The sequence below is a fragment of the Ailuropoda melanoleuca genome, chromosome 10 (genome assembly GCF_002007445.2).
Source record: "Ailuropoda melanoleuca isolate Jingjing chromosome 10, ASM200744v2, whole genome shotgun sequence".
In the NCBI taxonomy this organism is placed as follows: domain Eukaryota; kingdom Metazoa; phylum Chordata; class Mammalia; order Carnivora; family Ursidae; genus Ailuropoda; species Ailuropoda melanoleuca.
Window position 1 is genome coordinate 81,434,550 of NC_048227.1, and position 20,132 is coordinate 81,454,681.

At 39.6% G+C, this 20,132-nt stretch overlaps 1 protein-coding gene across 2 annotated transcripts in view; it reads left to right on the forward strand.

Annotated features, from left to right (window-relative positions):
• The window catches only part of MYB (MYB proto-oncogene, transcription factor), a 34,271-nt gene extending 17,754 nt beyond the window's left edge, over positions 1–16,517 (forward strand). For both annotated transcript variants that reach the window (XM_002915076.4, XM_002915078.4), the window contains 5 exons: positions 556–670; positions 762–887; positions 2,124–2,234; positions 4,108–4,215; positions 15,210–16,517. In XM_002915076.4, the coding sequence (XP_002915122.1) occupies positions 556–670; positions 762–887; positions 2,124–2,234; positions 4,108–4,215; positions 15,210–15,326 (577 nt within the window). In that variant the 3' untranslated portion in view covers positions 15,327–16,517. The remainder of the gene's footprint in view (positions 1–555; positions 671–761; positions 888–2,123; positions 2,235–4,107; positions 4,216–15,209) is intronic.
• The last annotated feature ends 3,615 nt before the right edge of the window (positions 16,518–20,132 follow it).

The following is a 20,132-nucleotide window of genomic DNA, read 5'->3' on the forward strand; positions in this document are numbered from 1 at the left end:
GATAGGACTTCTTCTAAAATCCCCAGGAATATTATATGATCAGAAGCCAAAGAGTGATTAAACAATGTTAATATTCAAAAAATCCTTACCCAATTCAAAGAAATGGCAGAGAATGTCAATATGAATTATAAGAAACCTTTAAAAAATTATATCTTCCAAATTCCAGTTACAATAAGTACATTTTAAAAGGCTAACATATGTTTTCTCTTGTGGGCCTGTTTTAATGAATAGATCAAATTGATTTGTGAATGACAACAGATCTTTATAATGTTTATGGTCATTATAAAGACCTAAGAGCACTATGTGTGTCTCCAGAATGATTAAAGAAAGATAAAAAATAGTTGAACACTCTTAGGAGTATCATATTTTGAAGTATTGGGGAATATGTGATGTACATATTATCTTTTTCTTAACAACACATATATGATTAATTCACATACCCAATTGCATCTCAACAACAGAGTTTGTTCAGTACAAAAATATTGCATTTAATAGGTAGAGCGATGGAAAGGACAATTCTTTCATACTGAACCAATATTTGTTTTCTTTTTAAAGTTTTAGAACTCCAGCTATCAAAAGGTCAATCCTAGAAAGCTCTCCAAGAACTCCTACACCATTCAAACATGCCCTGGCAGCTCAAGAAATTAAATATGGTCCTCTGAAGATGCTAGTAAGTTTGGGCCAAGTTCCTGAGGTCAGCTGGTTGATTAGCACAGACAGAAGTTGTCCTCTGATGTGAACATACCCACTCTTCCTTTCAGCCTCAGACACCATCTCATCTAGTAGAAGACCTACAGGATGTGATCAAGCAGGAATCGGACGAACCTGGAATGGTGGCCGAGTTTCAAGAAAATGGACCACCTTTGCTGAAAAAGATCAAACAAGAGGTAAACATGAGATCCTTTGGAAGGAATAAGATGTGAATCCTGCTGCCTCTGTTCTTTGTGGGCAGCTTTCTGTGTCTGGCATCAGTACTGGGTGACAACACCACTTTTCATACAAGATCTTCCTACAAGATTCGGCTAAGAGGTACTACCAGGCTGTAGTAGGCATGGCACGTTTCGTTTGGGAGGCCAGGCCACCCCTACTTGCTTCATGTTTGAACAGAAAATGTGTTAGAGAGGTTAAAGGAAAGAGAGGGAAGCTTTTTACTGTCCTTTTTGTTTTTGTTTGTTTGTTTTTTTTAAGTAGGCTTCATGCCCAGCATGGAGCCCAGTGCAGGCTTGAACTCAAACTCCTGAGATCAAGACCTGAGCTGGGATCAAGGGATGAATGCTCAATCGGCTGAGCCATGCTGGCACCTCTTTACTGTCCATTTTTTATCACCAATACACAAATGGATAGATAATCAATACATAAGATTTTTAATTTTCAGATGTCATGGAGAGTTGAAATGTAAATTAAAATAGTAGTATCTAACTCATAGTATAAAATAAAAAGACTCTAACTTGCAAGGATCGAAGTTTTAGCTTGAGGGGGCACCTGGGTGGCTCAGATGGTTAAGCATCTGCCTTCGGCTCAGGTAATGAACTGCAGGTTCTGGGATCAAGCCCCAAGTCGGGCTCCCAGCTCAGCAGGGAGTCTGCTTCTCCCTCTAGCTCTCCCCCTGCTTGTACTCTCTCTCTCTCTCTCAAATGAATAAATAAAATCTTAAAAAAAAAGTTTTAGCTTGGGTGGCAAGAAGCATTTTCAACAGGTAGATATAGTGCCTCTGGAATTTTTTTTCATGTAAGGATAAATGTTTAAGAGACTGACCAAAATTTACTCTTTTTTTTTTTTTGGCTTTACTGAGATGTGATTGACAAAATTCTAAGATATTTAAAGTGTACGACATGATGATTTGATATCCATATACATTGTGGAAGGATTCTCCCTCACTGAGTGAATGGACACATCCAACACCTCACATGTTGACCCTTTTAAAAAATTTTTTGTGAGAACATTTAAGTTCTGCTCTCTGAGCCAATTTCAATTATTTAATACAGGGTTACCAACTATAGTCAATGTGTTATACATTAGATCCTCAGATATTACTCATCTTATAGAACTTTACTCTCAAGTGTCCATGTTCCATGGGAAGTTCTAGTTCTAGAAACAGCGAAGCACTTCCTGTTTGCTTTTAGGTGGAATCTCCAACGGATAAAGCAGGAAACTTCTTCTGCTCCAGCCACTGGGAAGGGGAGAGTCTGAACGCCCAGCTGTTCACACAGGCATCGCCTGTGGCAGATGTGCCCGTAAGTACACGCCCATGTCATAAGATGTTGGCGCCTCACAGAATTCGCTGTGTGGCATGTGAGGCTCCTGTGGTTTTAGCACTATTTAATACCTCATATTTCTAAATATTCTCCGTTGCATGACTATTTCCTTATGATTATTAATGTTGAATATAGAAATTTTGTTTATTAGAAATAATTTCTTTTCCATGCAGATTTTCTTCATTATTTGTTTTCTTAAGATTTGAGAGCCCCTGGCACTTAAAAAATGTGTTGCATGAAAATACATATTTCTGTGAAAGCAGAATATTAATTTTACATTTTCTTTTAATTTGTTTGTCTTCCCAAAGTAGTATTTCCTCCTTGTTACATTGCCTCCTGTTTGGTTTTCTGCAGCATCTAGCATAAGGCCAATCCGTGTCCATGGCAGACGCCCTTTATTGTTCTTATTACTGTATTACTTTGCTTGCCACCATTTTTTAAAAATAAAGTTTATTTTTTAGAGCAGTTCTGGGTCCAAAGCAAAGTTGAGAAGAAGATACAGAGATTTTCCACATTCCCCTTTCCCTGCACCTGCTTAGCCCTCCCCGTTGTCAACATCGCCCACTAGAGTGGGAACTTTGTTACAATTGATGAACCAACACCACTGACACTTCATCACCCAAAGTCCATAGTCTGTAATAGGGTTTGCTGTTGGTGCCGTACATTCTATGGGTTTGGACAAATTTATGACATGTATCCACCATTAGAGTATCATACAGAGTAGTTTCACTGTCCTAAAAATTCTCTGTGGTTCACCTATTCTTCCCTCCACCACCACCAGCCCCTGGCAACCACTGATCTTTTTACTGGCTCCATAGTGTTCCTTTTTTCCAAGACTTCATATAGTTAAAATCATACACTGTGTAGCCTTTTCACACTGGCTTCTTTCACTTAGTAATATGTATTTGTGTTTCCTCCATGTCTTGTCCTGGCTTGATTGCTCCTTTCTTTTTAGTTACCGCCATTTTTAAAGTTTATAATTTGTGAATGGTTGTCCCTTATGGAGAATCAGAGCTAATACCAATTATGAATATTTATTCAGTATGTACTAAGGGGTAAGTACTATTCTAAGAGCTTTAGATGCATCACCTCGTTGAATCGTCACATCAGCCTTGCAAAGTTGGTAACATTATCATTGCCATTATACCAACTGGGAAACACACACAGGGAGGCTTACTTACTGGCTTAAGATTATATAGCTAATTAAGTGGTAGTTCTGGGTTAGAACTCAGAAAGCCTAGTTCTAAATTCCATGCTCTTAACCATTATACTATACTGCCATTAATTTGTAGCTTTAAAATATTGGTACCAATATACAAAATAAATATTTCTCTAGAGCTAAGTAGATCTTTCATTTTTATTTTTTAAAAAAGATTTATTTCTTCATTTTAGAGAGAGAGAGTATGAGCAGGAGGAGGGGCAGAGGGAGAGAGAGAACCCCAAGCAGACTCCCCGCTGAGCTCAGAGCCCAACTCAGGGCTTGATCTCATGACCCTGAGATCATGACCTGAACTGAAATCAAGCCACCCAGGTGCCCCAATCTTTCATTTTTAAAAGCATGGATTTACTAATCTCTTTAGCAGATGTTTTTTTGAGTGCCCACCTCCTGCCTAGAACTACATCAGACCCCAAAGCTTTTCGTTTTAGCGAAGTTTGCCACGGTGGGATTAGGGTTGGGGCATAGCTAAGGTCTTCTCTAAGCTCAGAGAGAAGAGAATTTCTGGCAGATTCCTGCATTTGTTCTTGCTCATGCATATCACGTCATAATAATCTCCTCTCTACGGTGTCAAAATTGTGTCAGCTCTCATAGTCTCCAGGCTCATTTAAATTTCAAATTGTTCTTTCCCTTTAGAATATTCTTACAAGTTCCGTTTTAATGACGCCAGTATCGGAAGATGAAGACAATGTTCTCAAAGCATTTACAGTACCTAAAAACAGATCCCTGGCGAGTCCCTTGCAGGTAATTACTATTCCAACTTTGGTGTCTTAAAAGCTGTTCCCTGAAACACTGTCACCTGGAGGATTTTGTGTGTGTGTGTGTGTGTATGTGTGTGTGTTTAAGATTTTAGTTACGGAAAAGTGATGCTTTTTAACAACTCTTGATGTCTAAAAGTCTCCTGACATTCTTTATTGACACTCACATGAGACACAGCACAGGTTTTTATTAAGCAGGTTTTTAAAGCGTGATGAAGTGAAACATTTCTTACTGTGACCGAGGACAGCATCATGGCTTACACATGTCAATATCTCCCTCTTCTGCTCTTAAACATTTCATAAAAAGTTTATTGCTATAGTTCTTTTTTTGTTTCAAAAGTTTTTACTTTTTATGCTTAATTTGTAAGCCATCAAAACTCAGGCACTGTTTGGATTTTAAATGAAGTTTGAAATTAGCTCATTGGGAAGTCATTACAGTCTATTTGACTATCAGCATAAGATGGTCAGCTGCCAGTGTTGTGGGGCTAAGCCATAGCTGCCCATCTGTGCTGGGTTTTACTGACAAAGAGATTTCCCTTATACCTCTGAAGTAGGTGAATGTTGATGAAATACAGCAAATTCCAAATGAATCCTGAGCCAAATGTAAATAAGAATGCAAATTTACTCCCCTAAATTATTTAAAGCAGTTCCCAACATTAAATAGCCCGGTATCCAGCCACCTGCAGAGCCCTCCCCGCCATCCCTCTAAGCTCCACTGAGGGAAACTTCATAAACCCTAGAGCGTATAGAGAACCTGGAGTCAGAAGTGGAAAGTGCCATTTGTACAGGGAGTTAAAGGCACGGTAATAGGTTGGCGCGGTTTGTGAACTTGTCTTTTTTCTTTCCTCTTAAAGGCTTCCCCATCATTGTGGTAGGCTTTCTCCCTCTAGATTGTGAGAATCTTAAAACTTCCCCTTTTTAAGTATTTGTGATATTTGGTATTATTTTTTAAGTAGTACAAATACAGCTAGAAGGGCTGTAGGCATGTTTTGTTTATTAATCAGATTGCTTTCCTGTGGCCTCTGTCTGATTCAACTGCTTTGCTGAGAGATTGACTGTTGACTGGAGTGTAGGACACGGAAGAGGGAAAGCCAATGCTAAGGGGGGGTTCTGGAGTGTTCCTAAAAAGCCAATGGGATTTTAGGCGGCCTGTGCATCACCAAGAATTGGGACAGGAGGAAGAGAACGAACTCCATCGAGGCAGAAGGGGGAAACAGAAAGCAGGTTAGAAGGATGTCAAAGCAAAGGTCAGCTCTTTCAACATTTTACCTACGCTGATCCTGGCTCCAGAAGGCAATGCATTCTTTGTTTTTCTTTCCCTCTTTCTTCCTAAATACTTGCCCTTGGTTTCCAGAGCCTAGAAGTTGACTATTGCTGTTAGTACAGTAAGCTAGAGTAAATCTTACATATATTTTATAACCTAGTCTATAACCTGTATTTACAGTAGTATAGAAAAAGGACATTCTGAATTTCGAAAAGCAAACATGTAAGTATATTTGAGGACAGTTTTCATGACGTAAGTAGCTATCATTACATAAGTTGAAAACCCCTGGTTACTTTCCTAAAATTGAATCCAATCCTAAAAGCTTTTGGTCTAACCGAATAGTGTTTGGCCAAAACCATTAGAGCTGAACATGGTACTGATATAAAATATATGTTATATAAAATTGGCAAGTTGTCAAATTTGTTTATCTTACATGCTATTGTATTTTTTTTAAAAATGATCAGTATGGAACTTTATTGTCAATATATCTATATATTTAACGGGAATATCAGTTATCTTTGAGACTCAAAATTAAGTAGTGCCCTGTTTTATTAATCTATATTTTCTACCATATAAAGGAGTCGTATTTGGCACTATCCAGATTCTAATATCCGTATGTTGGGATTAAGCCATTCACATACATCCTGCCGTAAAAGCAGTTATTTGTCAATTCTACTAAATAAAATAATTGAGATCCAGAAGTTAATTTTAGAGTCAATGCTTCTATCTTCACTATATGGATAGCTGGTTTATACTGCTTAAATATATCTTAATAACCTGCTATAATAGGTAACTAATTCATTTTAAGAAATACTCATTGAACGAATGAATATACACGCCAAGTATTTCCATTATTTTGTGCCATGGAGCTCTAGCTTCTGATACCATAGAAATACGTGATTTCTAAAATGTTTTAAACTTCTGTGGTGAATATTAGAAATTCATCAAATGAATCTCAGTGTTTAAACATATATTGCTTATATTTCATATAGTCCTGATTCAGCAATATTTACATAGGTTTTTATGCAATTTTGTAACTGTTTGTTTAGGACATAATACTTTATCATACTTGATCTGGCCTTTCAGCTTAAGAATACTTTATATAACCTATAGCTTTTGTACCTTGTGCTTATAATAAATCAAATTTTTAATGGGATTTTAGCCAAATAGTCTGTATATTTTTATCATAGTGCTTTTAATTAGAACAACTAAGTATGCTTCCTAAAATATTTTTAAATTTGATACTTCTAAAATATAAAATATCTGCTGCTTGTATAGGGCAATTGATTGTCTAGCCACCCAGTAGTCTAAATAACTTAGGTACCAGAAGAGTTTATTGAAGACTACAGTAATTCCGTGTTCTGTCATTTCAGTTTTAATCATCCCTGGCTTAATTATGGCAATAACACTTTAGGCAGAGCACTTAGTATTTTTGAGGCCAAAATACTGGACCTGTATGGTTCTAGCCTCTAGTGTACATAGAAATGCACACAATTATACAAAAATATGTATAAATTACATTTGATATTCTAAAACTAGAAATGCAAGAAGCTATGAGTTTAACATTTTATTATGACAAGTTTCACACATACATAGAATTATAGAAAACATTTTGATTTAGATTTAACAATTATTAACATTTTGCCATATTTACTTCATCTATTTTTTACGAAGCATGTTAAAATTTCAGACAATATGACGTTTATTCGTTTATGTACTTCCAGATGTATCTCTAAAAATAAAGATTTTTTCTATGTGACCTAATACTGTCATCACATATTGTTATTTACAGTAATTCCTTAATATTCTAATTCTCAGGCTGTATTTAAGTTTCCCATTAATCCAAACAAGAATCTTCTTATTTTTATGATCAGAAATGAAATAGTTTCACTAGTGCATTTTGTTGTTAAGTCTCTTAAGTCTCTTTTAATCTCTAGACCAATGCTGTCCAGTAGAACTACTGCAGTGATGGAAATGCCTAATGTGCAGCTGTCCGATGTGATGACCACCTAGTCATATGTGGCTAGAGCACTTGAAACGTGGCTAGTGCCACTGAGGAACAGAATTTTCAATTTCATTTAATTTATATTGCTTTGACTTAGTAGTCATATTTCCTTCCTCTCTTCCTGGAATTAACCATTTCCCCAAAATGATCCTTTTAGTGGGAAACGGTATGTAGAGACCAAAATCAGGGTGCTAAGTATGTCCATGTGTTATGTGGGTTGTCATTGAGAAGCAGTGAATTTTAACAACTCAGAACTCTGAGTTACAATCCATAAACTATAATGCTTACATCGAGGCTCTATTATCCATTAGGCACAAATGTTCTATTTGTTTTTAAATTTTTTTATGCTCAGTCTCCTTCCAAAAGGAATTTGGGGCAGCTGCACAATCTTGTAAGTGTTGGATTTCCTTTTTCTTTTTAAAGGTGCTTTAGTTTTAAATTGTACCAGTTAACAGGGACTCATAATAAAAATGTTCTGAGATATTTTTGATATTTGTGTCTTTCATGTAGCTTAGAATATGTAAGATTTTCACATTGGGCAGTTGCAACATTTTTTCTCACATTGTGTGGGGGTAGAGGATGGAGTCTAGAAAATGATAAAATTATCAAATCTGGGGAAATAAAGTTCAGTTTAGAAAGCTTACAGTTTGGGATAGGAAAGAGATTCATGGTAGAACACTATTCAAAAGTTACCCTGAAAGAGCCTGAGGCCCACACACGCCAGCACGCACACGCACAAGTGCGCACAAAACGCCCTCCTCAGCAAGGAAAAGAGCTGTGTGTTTTCTTCAGTATGCTTTCAATTAGCTTTACATTTTGAAATAAATATATTATGCTAATGGACATTTCTGGAGGTAAACATTTTCATTGGCAGATCCAAAACTGTACATAAGTTATAAGCCTTGTGAACTTCTGTATTTTTCTCTTAAATTATAATTTCCTTTTAGTCCTATTTAAAACCCAAGTGTAAAAGATGTGTTCATATGCTTTTTTACTCACTCACTTTCCTCTTTTTTCTAACCACAGAATGACAGCCTTAAATTTTAATTTCCTGACTTGGGTTGTCATGGCCTTACTTTTGTAAAACAGTGAATCTAATTTAAGTGAATTTCTCAGGCCATTATTATTTAAACATATTTGCACAGCATTGAGGAATCTTAAAATATTATTGCAAGCAGATGAGACTCGCTTTTTTTCAGTTCCATGTGTTTTTGATTGCTCCTATCTTTATATGAACTGTTCGTGAATTTTTTTAAAAAATAGAGCAAACCCTTTTTGTATGATTGGCATTGCTGAAGAGCACAATAAACTAGCAGGCAGACAACAGGAGCCTGGGTTCTAGTCTAGACTCCCGCCATTGTCTGATCACGTGATCCTAATTCATTAACCTCTTCAGACCAAAATGCTCTTGTCTCTAAGTTTAAGACTATAGTCCATCCTCCACTCATCATACAAGGTTGGTAGGAAGATGAAATAGAGATAACATTGCTTTCAAAATGGCAGCACAGTGGCCCATGTACATTGGTGGTATCTATTATTAGGCAAAGGCTGTACACAGTCTCTGTCAGAAAGACCGGCAAGGAGGCCTCGCCTATGGCCAGGGCTTCTTGCCGTGTGGTGTACTATTTCCTCTAGCACGTTCTTTCTCATTCCCTGTTCCACTCTTGCAGAACTGTGTCAGTGGGTCACCCAAAGAGATAGCTGACTCAACTGATTCCTGAAATAAAGGTAGTCAGATCTACCTTTGGCATGATGGAAATGAAACAACAGATGTACTGCTTTTCTCTGTTTTTCTGCTGCTTGTGTTGGCATGTCAACAGACATGGAAAACAATCTGTCTACATGTGACATAGGTCTTTCCAGACATTTCTTAATGTAGTGTGCTATTGTTGACTGGCTCCCTTGGATACCTCTATACTCATTTGGTTCTCCCTTGGGTCACATTTTTCCACTTGCCCCAGCAAGAATTCACATAGCCGTTGGTAGTATCTCAGCGACCTGCTTTCAATATAGGTTCTAAACTAAGCAAGTTTGCCATGTACAGCTTTTGGGTTGAAGTAGGAAAGGCTGAATGATGGGGGGAAAGGAGATCAAGGTCAAATTCAGAATGCCCTGCCCCAGACATTACAAGGTATGGATTTTTTGTTGGGTTCGCCTTGGTAAACACTATGATGTTGACTCTTCCTCAGGCCAGCAAAGATAGAATTGCTTTAGAGCAATTTGGCACTTGTCTTAACCTTAATAGTCTGAACTAATATGTGACACTCTAGGCTATGTGATATAAACTGTTGGTAAAGTCTATAAACATGTAAGATGGAGAGAGACCCCTGGAGACATCTGGGACAAACTCCAAACTGGGAAAAATTCTGGCCACATTAGCAACAGTTAACTTAGACTTGGGTGGGCAGTGAAGGCATTGGTGGATGGGGAGACTTCCAATCACTGTCTGGACCTTTAATTCCCTAACTTGTAAGTGTCTTTTCTATGAGAAGTTAAAAAACCTGAAGTTGAGGTCATTTCACTATTTTGCGCAGACATGGGGAGGCATTCATGTGTGAGAGAAGTTGGCTATTGATCTTACCTTAGTGACGTTTCATCTCCGGTCGATCCCTGACTTTCAAGACTCCACAGTTTTCAAGATTTTTACATTATTTCTTATAATTGATACATCTTTAAAAGGTGCCCTTTGGGGAAGGAATTCTGACTTTTAGAATTTTAGTCCAGAGTATTTTCTTCAGATAGGTTAAATAGACTAATCAGATAATTCTTATTCTTACTCGTTAGGACACCTGTTTATTATTTAAAAACAGAACAAAAGAAAAATACAGTACCGTCTCATGAGTTGCTTTGGTTTTACAAAATCATTTTTTTATGACGGATGAAAACTTTTTATTAGGTCTACGAATTGGAAAGCACTTACCATGCCAAGGTTTTTGACCTCAGCTATCGCGTGAAGTCTCAGTATGAATATAATAACCATAGCAGTTGTTCAGCATGATGAAAAACTGTACTCTAAATGAAAATGAGAAGATAATCTAATTCTGACAGAAAACCACCTGTGGACATGGTCTTGTCTCATTTTATTTCTTCTGTTTTCCACAAAGGATCCAAGTATTTATTTAAAGTGCCTTAGCAGGATATCCCAGTCAAAGCTTTGACAGTCTGTTTACAGTTCACTTCTGCCCTGGGGGCAATTAAAGGCACATTAGAGGATAAACAAGGTGACTCTCAGGCAAGAGGCGAAGGGTGTGCAGAAGGATTATTAATGCTGAAATGAATTAGCCTTAGAGTGACAGGTCTGCATTAGCATGAGAATTCATGTGCAGAAATCCATAATTCTTATCAGTTCTTTAGTGTAAATGAAACTAAAATTTAAGAAGGAACAAGGAGGCACAAAGATATATATGACAGTATTAAAAAAATATTCTTCTAGCACAAAGACATTTAATCCCCCTTTGTCAAAACTCTTCTGTTTGCTTGAAAAGTTGGCCGAGGGCCCCAGGGCTTCAAGGTAAGGAGAGAGAAGAAACTTGCAAAAGAGGAGGCCACTGTCATTTCAGCTGTTGGACCTGAGCACTTCTCTTACCTGAGTACTTGGCCTTCTGCTCTTCCTTTACTCTCACCCGGTCAGTCTGTGTCTGCCCCGAGCAGTTTTTTCATTCATTGTTGTGAGAAGTACTCACACCTGCAGCAAAGGAGCTGCCCACTCATGCTGCCCACTGGCCTTTCTATTCTACACGCAGTGGCTACTGTGTCCTGGTGTTTGTCTGCACTGGGAGATTCTGGTGTTCCAACCACCTTGCCCTCCCCAGGCTCTGAGCCTCAGGGCTTATATGCCCCTGAGATGCTCCATTTTCTGGAATTCAATTTGTTTTCTTGGAAAATTCTGTTTTGACTTAGGAAAAGCTGACTGTTTGAAAAGTTTCCTTAAAATACTAATTTAAAATATATGGTACCTTTTTAATATTGACCTTGTTTTAAATATCCGGTCCTGGAGAAAGAGCCAAATGTGAATAAGTGGTGAGCCACATAAGAGATCCAGTAAGAACAGTCACATTTCAAGTTAAGAATATATGAAACTGGTACTACTCGGTATTCAATTCTCCTGAACAGATTCTGGGAATCCTGAATTAAGTTAAGTACTGTATGGCCAAGGGTCAGAACTTAACTTTTACCAAGAGACATGGTAAAAGCAAGCAAGAGATTGTTTTCCCATTGTATTTTAAGATATATAATTTACACGCTTAGAAAAGTAAGTCATATTAATTGAAGCACAGCTAAGTAGAAAAATTCTTTTTTTATTTTTTAAATTTAAATTCAATTAATTAACATATAATGTATTATTAGTTTGAGACGTAGAGGTCAGTGATCCATCACGTGCCCTTCTTAATGTTCAGCCCCCAGTTACTCCATCCCCTACCCCTGCCCCTCCAGCAACCCTTGGTTTTTTCCCTATGATTAAAGAGTCTCTTATGGTTTGTCTCTCTCTCTGCTTTCATCTTTTATTTTTTCCTCTCTTCCCCATGATCCTCTGTTTCATTTCTTAAATCCCACCTGTGAGTGAGATCATATGATGATTGTCTTTCTCTGATTGACTTATTTCACTTAGCATAATACCCTCTAGTTCCATTCTCATCATTGCCAATGGCAAGATTTCTTTCTTTCTTTCTTTCTTTTGTTTTTTTGATGGCTGAGTAGTATTAAGTAGAAAAATTCTTAACCAGAGAAAAATAGAAGCATTTGCCCCTGCTTCTCACTTTTCTCTCCCACCTCACCTTCATTCCCCTTTCCCCTCCATCTGTTTGTACGGATTCTCTCAAAATAGGTATTTTGGGGTTTTGTGTGTATCTTTATGTGATTTGGGATTTACATAGAAGATGTTGGTATTTCCTTCTGCTGCCTTTTTAGTCACTCATTTCTGTGAGACCGTGTACTTGGTTCTGAGCACTGCACAGTCCTTCGTGCAGACGTCTGGCCTATTTCCCTCGTCACTCCCGAGTAGTGACAGGTCACACTGCCACAGGGACAAGAGATTCCAGCTCAGTCATTGAAACGGTAACATCAACTTTTATTTTTTTAATTGGGCTTCGTGCGTCAATTTGGTGTTTCAGCGTGGCGCTGAAAAATTTAGCAACAACATGTAAGCAGCTAACTTAATTGAAATACGGAATTTGTGTGGATAGATATACACCAGAGAAACATGCGTATTTAATCTGCTTGCTTGAACCTGGAGAAACATCATTTATTCAGAACTATTTCAAAGAAATACCATAACTACCCTGGTGATTTTGTTTAGGAAAAGATTAAATGTGACCCAGTGGCAGAAGTCGGCCCCAAACAAACAGCTGTCATCTTGGTGATACACAGCTCCAGGAGAATATTATGATAATCCATCTTGCTATGTAGTATTTCAGGTTACATGTTGAGCGTCTGAGCCTCCAGAGCAAACATGTGTAAACTTGGACGATGCCCTTTGCATTAGTGATGAGACTGCAAGGCATATGGGGCAGGAGCCAGGAAACCCGCTTTGTGTCCTGTGCAAGCTTCCAAGTTAGAAACATGGCACCGTAAGCCTTCTGTCACTGACACTTTGTTCCAGCCACTGGGCTAGGACACCCCATCACCCTACAAAAGCCATGTTCATTGAGAATGATTCCTCTTTGCTTCAAAGCCTAATGACTTTGACCCCCCCCCCACCCCCCGCCGCCATCTAAACGTTTCTTCCTGCAATCCAAGACCTCGTTGAGCTGAATCCACAGTTTTCCACTGTTAAGGACGCTAATGGAAGTAGCGTCCTACACTCACGAGGGCCTGAACTCAGCCTGGCTTCATCACTTCTTACCTGGATACCTTGAGGATGTTGCCTACATTCGCTCTTCCTTTACCATTGGCCAGTCTGCAAAACAGGTACACTGGCCTGTCCCTGTGCCTCCGGTATTCTGTGTGAGGATTACGCGAGATGAAAGACGGAAAACACTTGGAAGCATGGCTGGCACACGGTGACACTTGCTAAATGTTGTCCCCAAATCCACCAGATCTCTTCCTTTCTTGTGGTCCCTCCCACAAGCAGTGTACAAATTGCAGCTTCCCGGTTCTTTTGTGCTATTTCTCCGCCCAGGGTACACTCCTTCTTTCTCACCTGCCCATCTAAGTCTGCCTTTTCTTGTCCTTTCCCTGACAATGTCTCAGTGTGCCATCCCCCCTTCACCTGGGCACAGCCCCACGAACCTCCCACACTGCCTCTTGTCACCCTGCCTGGTTCCCACGTGTTTCACTTTATCCCCTACTGGGTACTGGAGGCTCTAGAAAGCAGAGGCCTTTCTTGGCTTCTTCCTTTGTCCCATGGAAAAATCCCTCTTGGGTGTCCATACCAGGAAGAGTTGTGCTTTTACTAACCCACTGGTTTAGTTTTGAGCTCACAGACCCCAAATCTGCTTATGTTTCTGTGTCCCCCTTTGCATTGGTTGCTAGAGCTCAGAGACAGGCTTGAGGCTTACACCTAGCTGACACACTGGAATTTGTGACAAATGTTTTACGTACAAATATCACCCTATCATCATGTTATTTATTTTTTCCATATTTCCCCATGACCCTGCTTCGTCCACTGTTTAATCCTATTATATTTATTTTGTGAGCATCATAAATCCTTTTGGGAATGAAGTTGAACAAAACAGTACATATTTCAGTTGGAAGCAGTATGGAGGGAAGGCAGGGCCTCGGACTGTGCAGAAGACAAACTTGGGTCCAAAGCCACTCCACTCCTCACCCTCAGAGGGGCTTTGGGCAGGTTATGTCCACTCTCTGAGTCTCCATTTCCTGCCTGTTTGAAGAGAGAAGGAACCTCCCCTCAGGGCGCTTGTGCCAGGTCTTTGAGCTCGTGACTGGGACATGTCACACAGCGGACCGGGATGTCGATGCTGCCTAGTAGATGTTAGTTCATCAGCATCTTCCAGCGCGTCTATCCTTTTTTTTTTTTTTTTTTTAAAGATTTTATTTATTTATTCAACAGAGATAGAGACAGCCAGCAAGAGAGGGAACACAGCAGGGGGAGTGGGAGAGGAAGAAGCAGGCTCATGGTGGAGGAGCCTGATGTGGGGCTCGATCCCATAACGCCGGGATCACGCCCTGAGCCGAAGGCAGACGCTTAACCGCTGTGCCACCCAGGCGCCCCGCAGCGCGTCTATCCTGGTGAACAGAGATTGCTAAATTAACTGATACTTCCTTGATAATACAAAATATATAGTAGTGATACAATATATACAGTAAGTATGAATCGGTTCCAGCACCTGTGGGAGCTTCTTCCCTCAGAGAACTGAAGCCCCCCGGTTTGTATGATGAGTACGTGCCCAGGGACACCGCAGGCATCTGGGAGGATTATGCCCATTCCTGTCTCCAACTTTGTAAAACTCGCTCTAGTCGACCAAAGGCGCTCAGGGGCGAAGGTGCATCTGTAGCTTCTGCTCTTGTCTGAGGTGGGGCTTCCTCTCTTAGCAATTAAAGATTTCTAATCATTAATATCACTTCAGAACGCTGGAGTCCCAGTGGTCGTCAGAGAGTTCAGATCTTATCTGACAAAGGCTCCCTGGGATCTGCTCTTGCCATCGGGAGGTCGGAATTCCCTCTGCTGGCCTTGCCGGCACTGGGAATCCTTTGGGGGCGGAAGTACGGCTCTCCTGTCTAACCTGGCCCTTGGCCTCTTTGTCCTCATTAGCCCTGTGGTGGCGCCTGGGAAGCTGCGTCCTGTGGAAAGACGGAAGATCAGATGACGGCTTCTGGTCAGGCTCGAAAATATGTGAATGCCTTCTCAACCCGGACTCTGGTCATGTGAGACGTTTCTAGACAAGCATTATGGTTTTCAGAACACTTCAAGTTGACTTGGGAGATATCATTCCTCTCCATGAGACTTTTCACGAGTGGGAGAAGAGCTATTTTTTGTTGTGGTACAACAGTTGAGAGCAGCACCAAGTGCATTTAGGTGGGTGAAATCTTATGGGATTTCACCCAACTAAAAGGATTTTTTTTTAAATGAATAAATAACAGTCTTACCTAAATTATTAGGTAATGAATTGTAGTCAGTTGTTAATATCTTAATGCAGATTTTTTTAAAACATAAAATGATTTATCTGTATTTTAGAGGACCAACAGACCAGTATTTTTTCCTGTGATGAGGTTTTTGAAATTTTATACACACAAAAAAAAAGGTACTCCAATATATCACTTTTCTCAATCACTAAACACAATGCATTACTGTAAATGTTGGCTTAATACCATGGGATCATTAATCAAGATTGTAAATGCTCATTTATGGTTAATAACATTGGAGGTACATTTATTGTACTAAACCATTTTATGAGTTTTTTTGTTAGCTTGCTTTAAAAATTATTACTGTATGAAATAGTTTTATAAAAAATTATATTTTTATTCAGTAATTTAATTTTGTAAATGCCAAATGAAAAAAATGTGTTTTGCTGCTATGGTTTTAGCCTGTAGACATGCTGCTAGTATCAGAGGGGCAGTAGAGCTTTGGATGGAAAGAAAAGATACTTGGTGTTAGGTAATTGACTATGCACTAGTATTTCAAACTTTTTATTTTTTATATATATATATGTACTTTTTCTTCCCCTTTTGTAATACATTGGAAAACTTGTTTGGGAGATTTTGCATTTGTTGTTGTTGTTGGTTTTTTTTTTTTTTTTTTGTTATTGTTGGTTTATAAGAGCATGCGTTGCACTTCTTTTGGGAGATCCGTGTTGTTGATGTCCTATGTTCTGTTTTGAGTTCACCCACTGTTCTTTACTTCAGGGGTTATGTGTTTGGTCAGCGTTCTTCCTGGTTTCTGAGTATATGGTCTCAGAACTTCCATACAGAGCCTGTGTTTGCAGCTGGGGTCAAGAGACTAAGGTTGATAGTCAGTGGCTGCCTTAAGAATATTTGGTGCAAGATGTATGGCACTGAACTTGGAGATAACAGTGTACTTACTGCCTTGTAGAGAAATAAAGCTATGTCCTTATTTTACTTACTTTTGGTGTCTCTCTTGTGATTGTGGACAGTAGTCATGCTTTTAAGGAAATGGAGTGAACAAGAACATTTTCTTGTGTTAATGATTCGTGCACTACCTGAACTTCATGGAAGAGCCAGGAATCCTTACTTTAGAGAAAGAAGAGCAAACAAACCAAGTTTAGGAGTGGACAACGTCATCACGAGCAGAGGGACAAGTGGGAGGACTCCTGCAGAATGTGTTAGGGTTCCAGCAGCATTTGAACTGGGATAACAGGTACTGATATCACAGATGCAGGCAGGGAGAGGAGGACCACAGGACTGGCGTACATAGCGGGAGAATCGTGGAAAGCAGGAGCCCGAGAGAGGAGCCGTGACCTTTGGGGACCTTGCAGGGAGATAGTCAAGGGTAATGCCTGGCTTTACTTCCATCCCTCCCATCTCTGTCAAGGGTCCTCATTTGTAGAACCAACCAGAAGCTAGAGGCGAGGGAGCCCCTAGATGTAAGGCCAGTCAGCCTGCAAGGGCACAGCCAGAGGGCATTTATCTGTTGGGGCAAGAGTAGGACATCCCAGCTGAGTCACCCATGAAGTTTAGCTCCCAGTAGTACAGATGGGTCTTCACTGTTCTCCGTTTCTCAGCTCGCCATTCTTCCCCGGGTGTTACAATAGACTTTCACACAGCTTCTGTACGATTTGCTCTAGTCACTCTTGTCCAGCTCAGACTTGCAATTCTCACTTGGCAGGATGCACGTGGTGTTCCGAGAGCCAAGGATTTATGACCCCAATCACGAGTCTTTAGGACTGTCTCTAGGAAAAAAAGAATAAAAAGACTGGTTAGTTATCTTCCGATTGTCTTTCTGAGAGGTAATAACGCATCATCCCGAAGACAGTGTTTTTATATTCATGAACTCTCAGAGTATGTTCTTAGTGCTGACTCTGCCCCTTACTAGCAGTCCAAACTTAGGCAGATCGCTGGCCTTTCTGAGGCCTTTTTCTTTGTCTGTACAATGAGTTCATTCGAACAATGAAATCTTGTGAAGTCACCCACTAGACAAATGTTTGCTATTACACGTTTCCATAATTAAGTAACGGGTGCCACATCGTGTGTCAAATGTTCATCTGACTGACAACGTGCATTGCTGATTACAGAGTTAAACGTAGAGGTTGGATTTATAACTCTTGAAATAAATAAATGGCAAGAGTGAATTCAGCATTATACAGAACTGAAATAAATGTTATTTTCCAACAAGTATGTGACCTAATAACTAGAAACTAGAAACCTGAACTAAATGAACAACAGTGCAGATTTAAGTTTTATGTACAAATATACTCATATAACACCCATTTCCTAAGCATCTCTAAGACATTTATTTTTCCTGTCCTTGTTTTTAGCCATCCTTCTCTCTCTAGCAGAGACTGACGCAGTAAAATGAATGGAAACAGCATTTCTCACTACTCCAAGGAAAGGTTGTCCTTTTGGGTTCCTGTGTGTAAAGCTTTAGTCCACATGTGCACTTTGGGAGAACAGGAGAGATGCCGAGAAGATTCTGATTTGTCTCCCAGCTAATCATGGGATTAATAATTCAAGATGAGAAAGAAGTGCAGGGAGAAATTTGTGTCTTTAGAAATTATAAAATATTAGAACTGAAAGGGACTTTAGACATCATAAGGGGCTACCCCTGTTTTATCACTCTTAGAGCACAACCAACTGGCCTGCATTGAATTCAGACTCTGCCCTTTACCAGCTCTATGACTTTACATAAGTTTACTGAATCTCTCTAAGCTTCACATTACTTATAGTGTATTTTACTTATATTGGACATAAAGGTCCATCTCAAGGTTGTGGGATATTTTGAAGATGACGTGACAGAGTAAATGGATTCTTGCATCTTTGTAAAATGTTGCAGTGCCTACTGACTGGGTAAGTGGCCGTAATGACTTATGATCAATCAGATAAAAAAAAAAAAAAACGTGTCTATTACCTAGTAATGGAGAAGTGAATACCACTGAGACCCATGTCCCTGATTGTGTTAAATCTATTCTTTGTATGCAAACTGACTTTAAATCTAAATTATATCTTCTCAAAATATTCCTAACCATTCTAAGATGTCACTATTTAATGTAAGTTTCCCCTTCTTGTGCAAATGTTTGTGGGAAATATGGGGCATATTTTCCTTCAAACTTGTTGGTTTCTAACCTGAAAAAGAAAACCAGTAGATAAAATATTATGTAGAGATCTCTTACACGGCACTTAAAATACTTACAAGCTTTTTGCTTGTTTTTCTCCTCTAACCTTCACGATTATAAATTTTTTCCCTTTATTTGCCATTTTTAGAGAGCAGAGTGGAAAGGAAGTCAGCTAAAAGGCAAACCCCTTTTTAGGGGCCCCCGGCTGGCTCAGTCGGGAGAGCATGAGATTCTTCATCTCGGGGTTCAGTTCAAGCCCTGTGCTGGGTGTAGGAATTACTTAAAAATAAAATCTTTAAAAAAAAATAAATAGTAAAATGCAAACCTCTTTAAATACAAAATTCCTTTTTATATAATCATATATAGTACCTTCAGGAACTATGGCAAGATAAAGCTGAACTATAAATCTTGAGGAAACATAGTATTTTGGTAATAAATAAGCAAAAATTCTTTTTAATTAACACTGAATGCAAATATTCTTGGTGTTAATGTGGAATTTGGAGAGGTTGATATTTGCTTTATGGACAATGTTTATTCAATGAGCACCTATTTTGTGCTAAGTACTGCCTTTAAGGTTGGGGTTAGAGCTCAGAACAGCAGAGCTGAAAATCCCTGTAGGATGGGAGCTTACATTCTGGAGGGAGATGCAGATATGAGTCAGTGGGTAATTACAGTAGAGCCATATCCGGGGTAAGAGAGACAACGCGAGAGCCCAGATCTAGGCTTACAGGAGCAGCACAGCTTTCCCACGGAATTGGCGTCTAGCAGGACTGACAGATAAAGCGAGGCTGGGGCAGGGTCGGAGGTGGAGGGGGCATCGGGATGAGGGTAGCATCTGAAATTTCCTGGAGAAAAACACCCGAAATTAATGACTTGTCTTNTTCCCACGGAATTGGCGTCTAGCAGGACTGACAGATAAAGCGAGGCTGGGGCAGGGTCGGAGGTGGAGGGGGAATCGGGATGAGGGTAGCATCTGAAATTTCCTGGAGAAAAACACCCGAAATTAATGACTTGTCTTACTTTCAATTCATGACGACAGACTGCAGAAGGGCACTCAGAGGCAATTCTACTTGAGGGTATTCTCTGGTATACTCTGTCCTTGCTCAGGACATCAGTGAGAACATAGAAACATTCACCTCCCCACACCGAAAGCGTCTGTAGACCGGCCCACGGGCCGAAGTCTTTGCATTTCCCCTTGCCATGCACGAGCACTCCCAGTGGAAATCAGGGGCCAGCCCTTCTGTTTGGCCTCTGCAAGCATGTATCCTTGTACCCTCCAGGGCCTCATCCTGCAGATAGGATCTTTCTCCTACATCATAATGTCTTCCTCTCTCCTGATTCATTCTTATCACATTAATATGGTCTACATCTCCCAGCAGTAATATCACCATCGTACAGCCCCATTTATCTGCCCTTCTCAGCAAAACTACTTACGGGATCTGCTATGG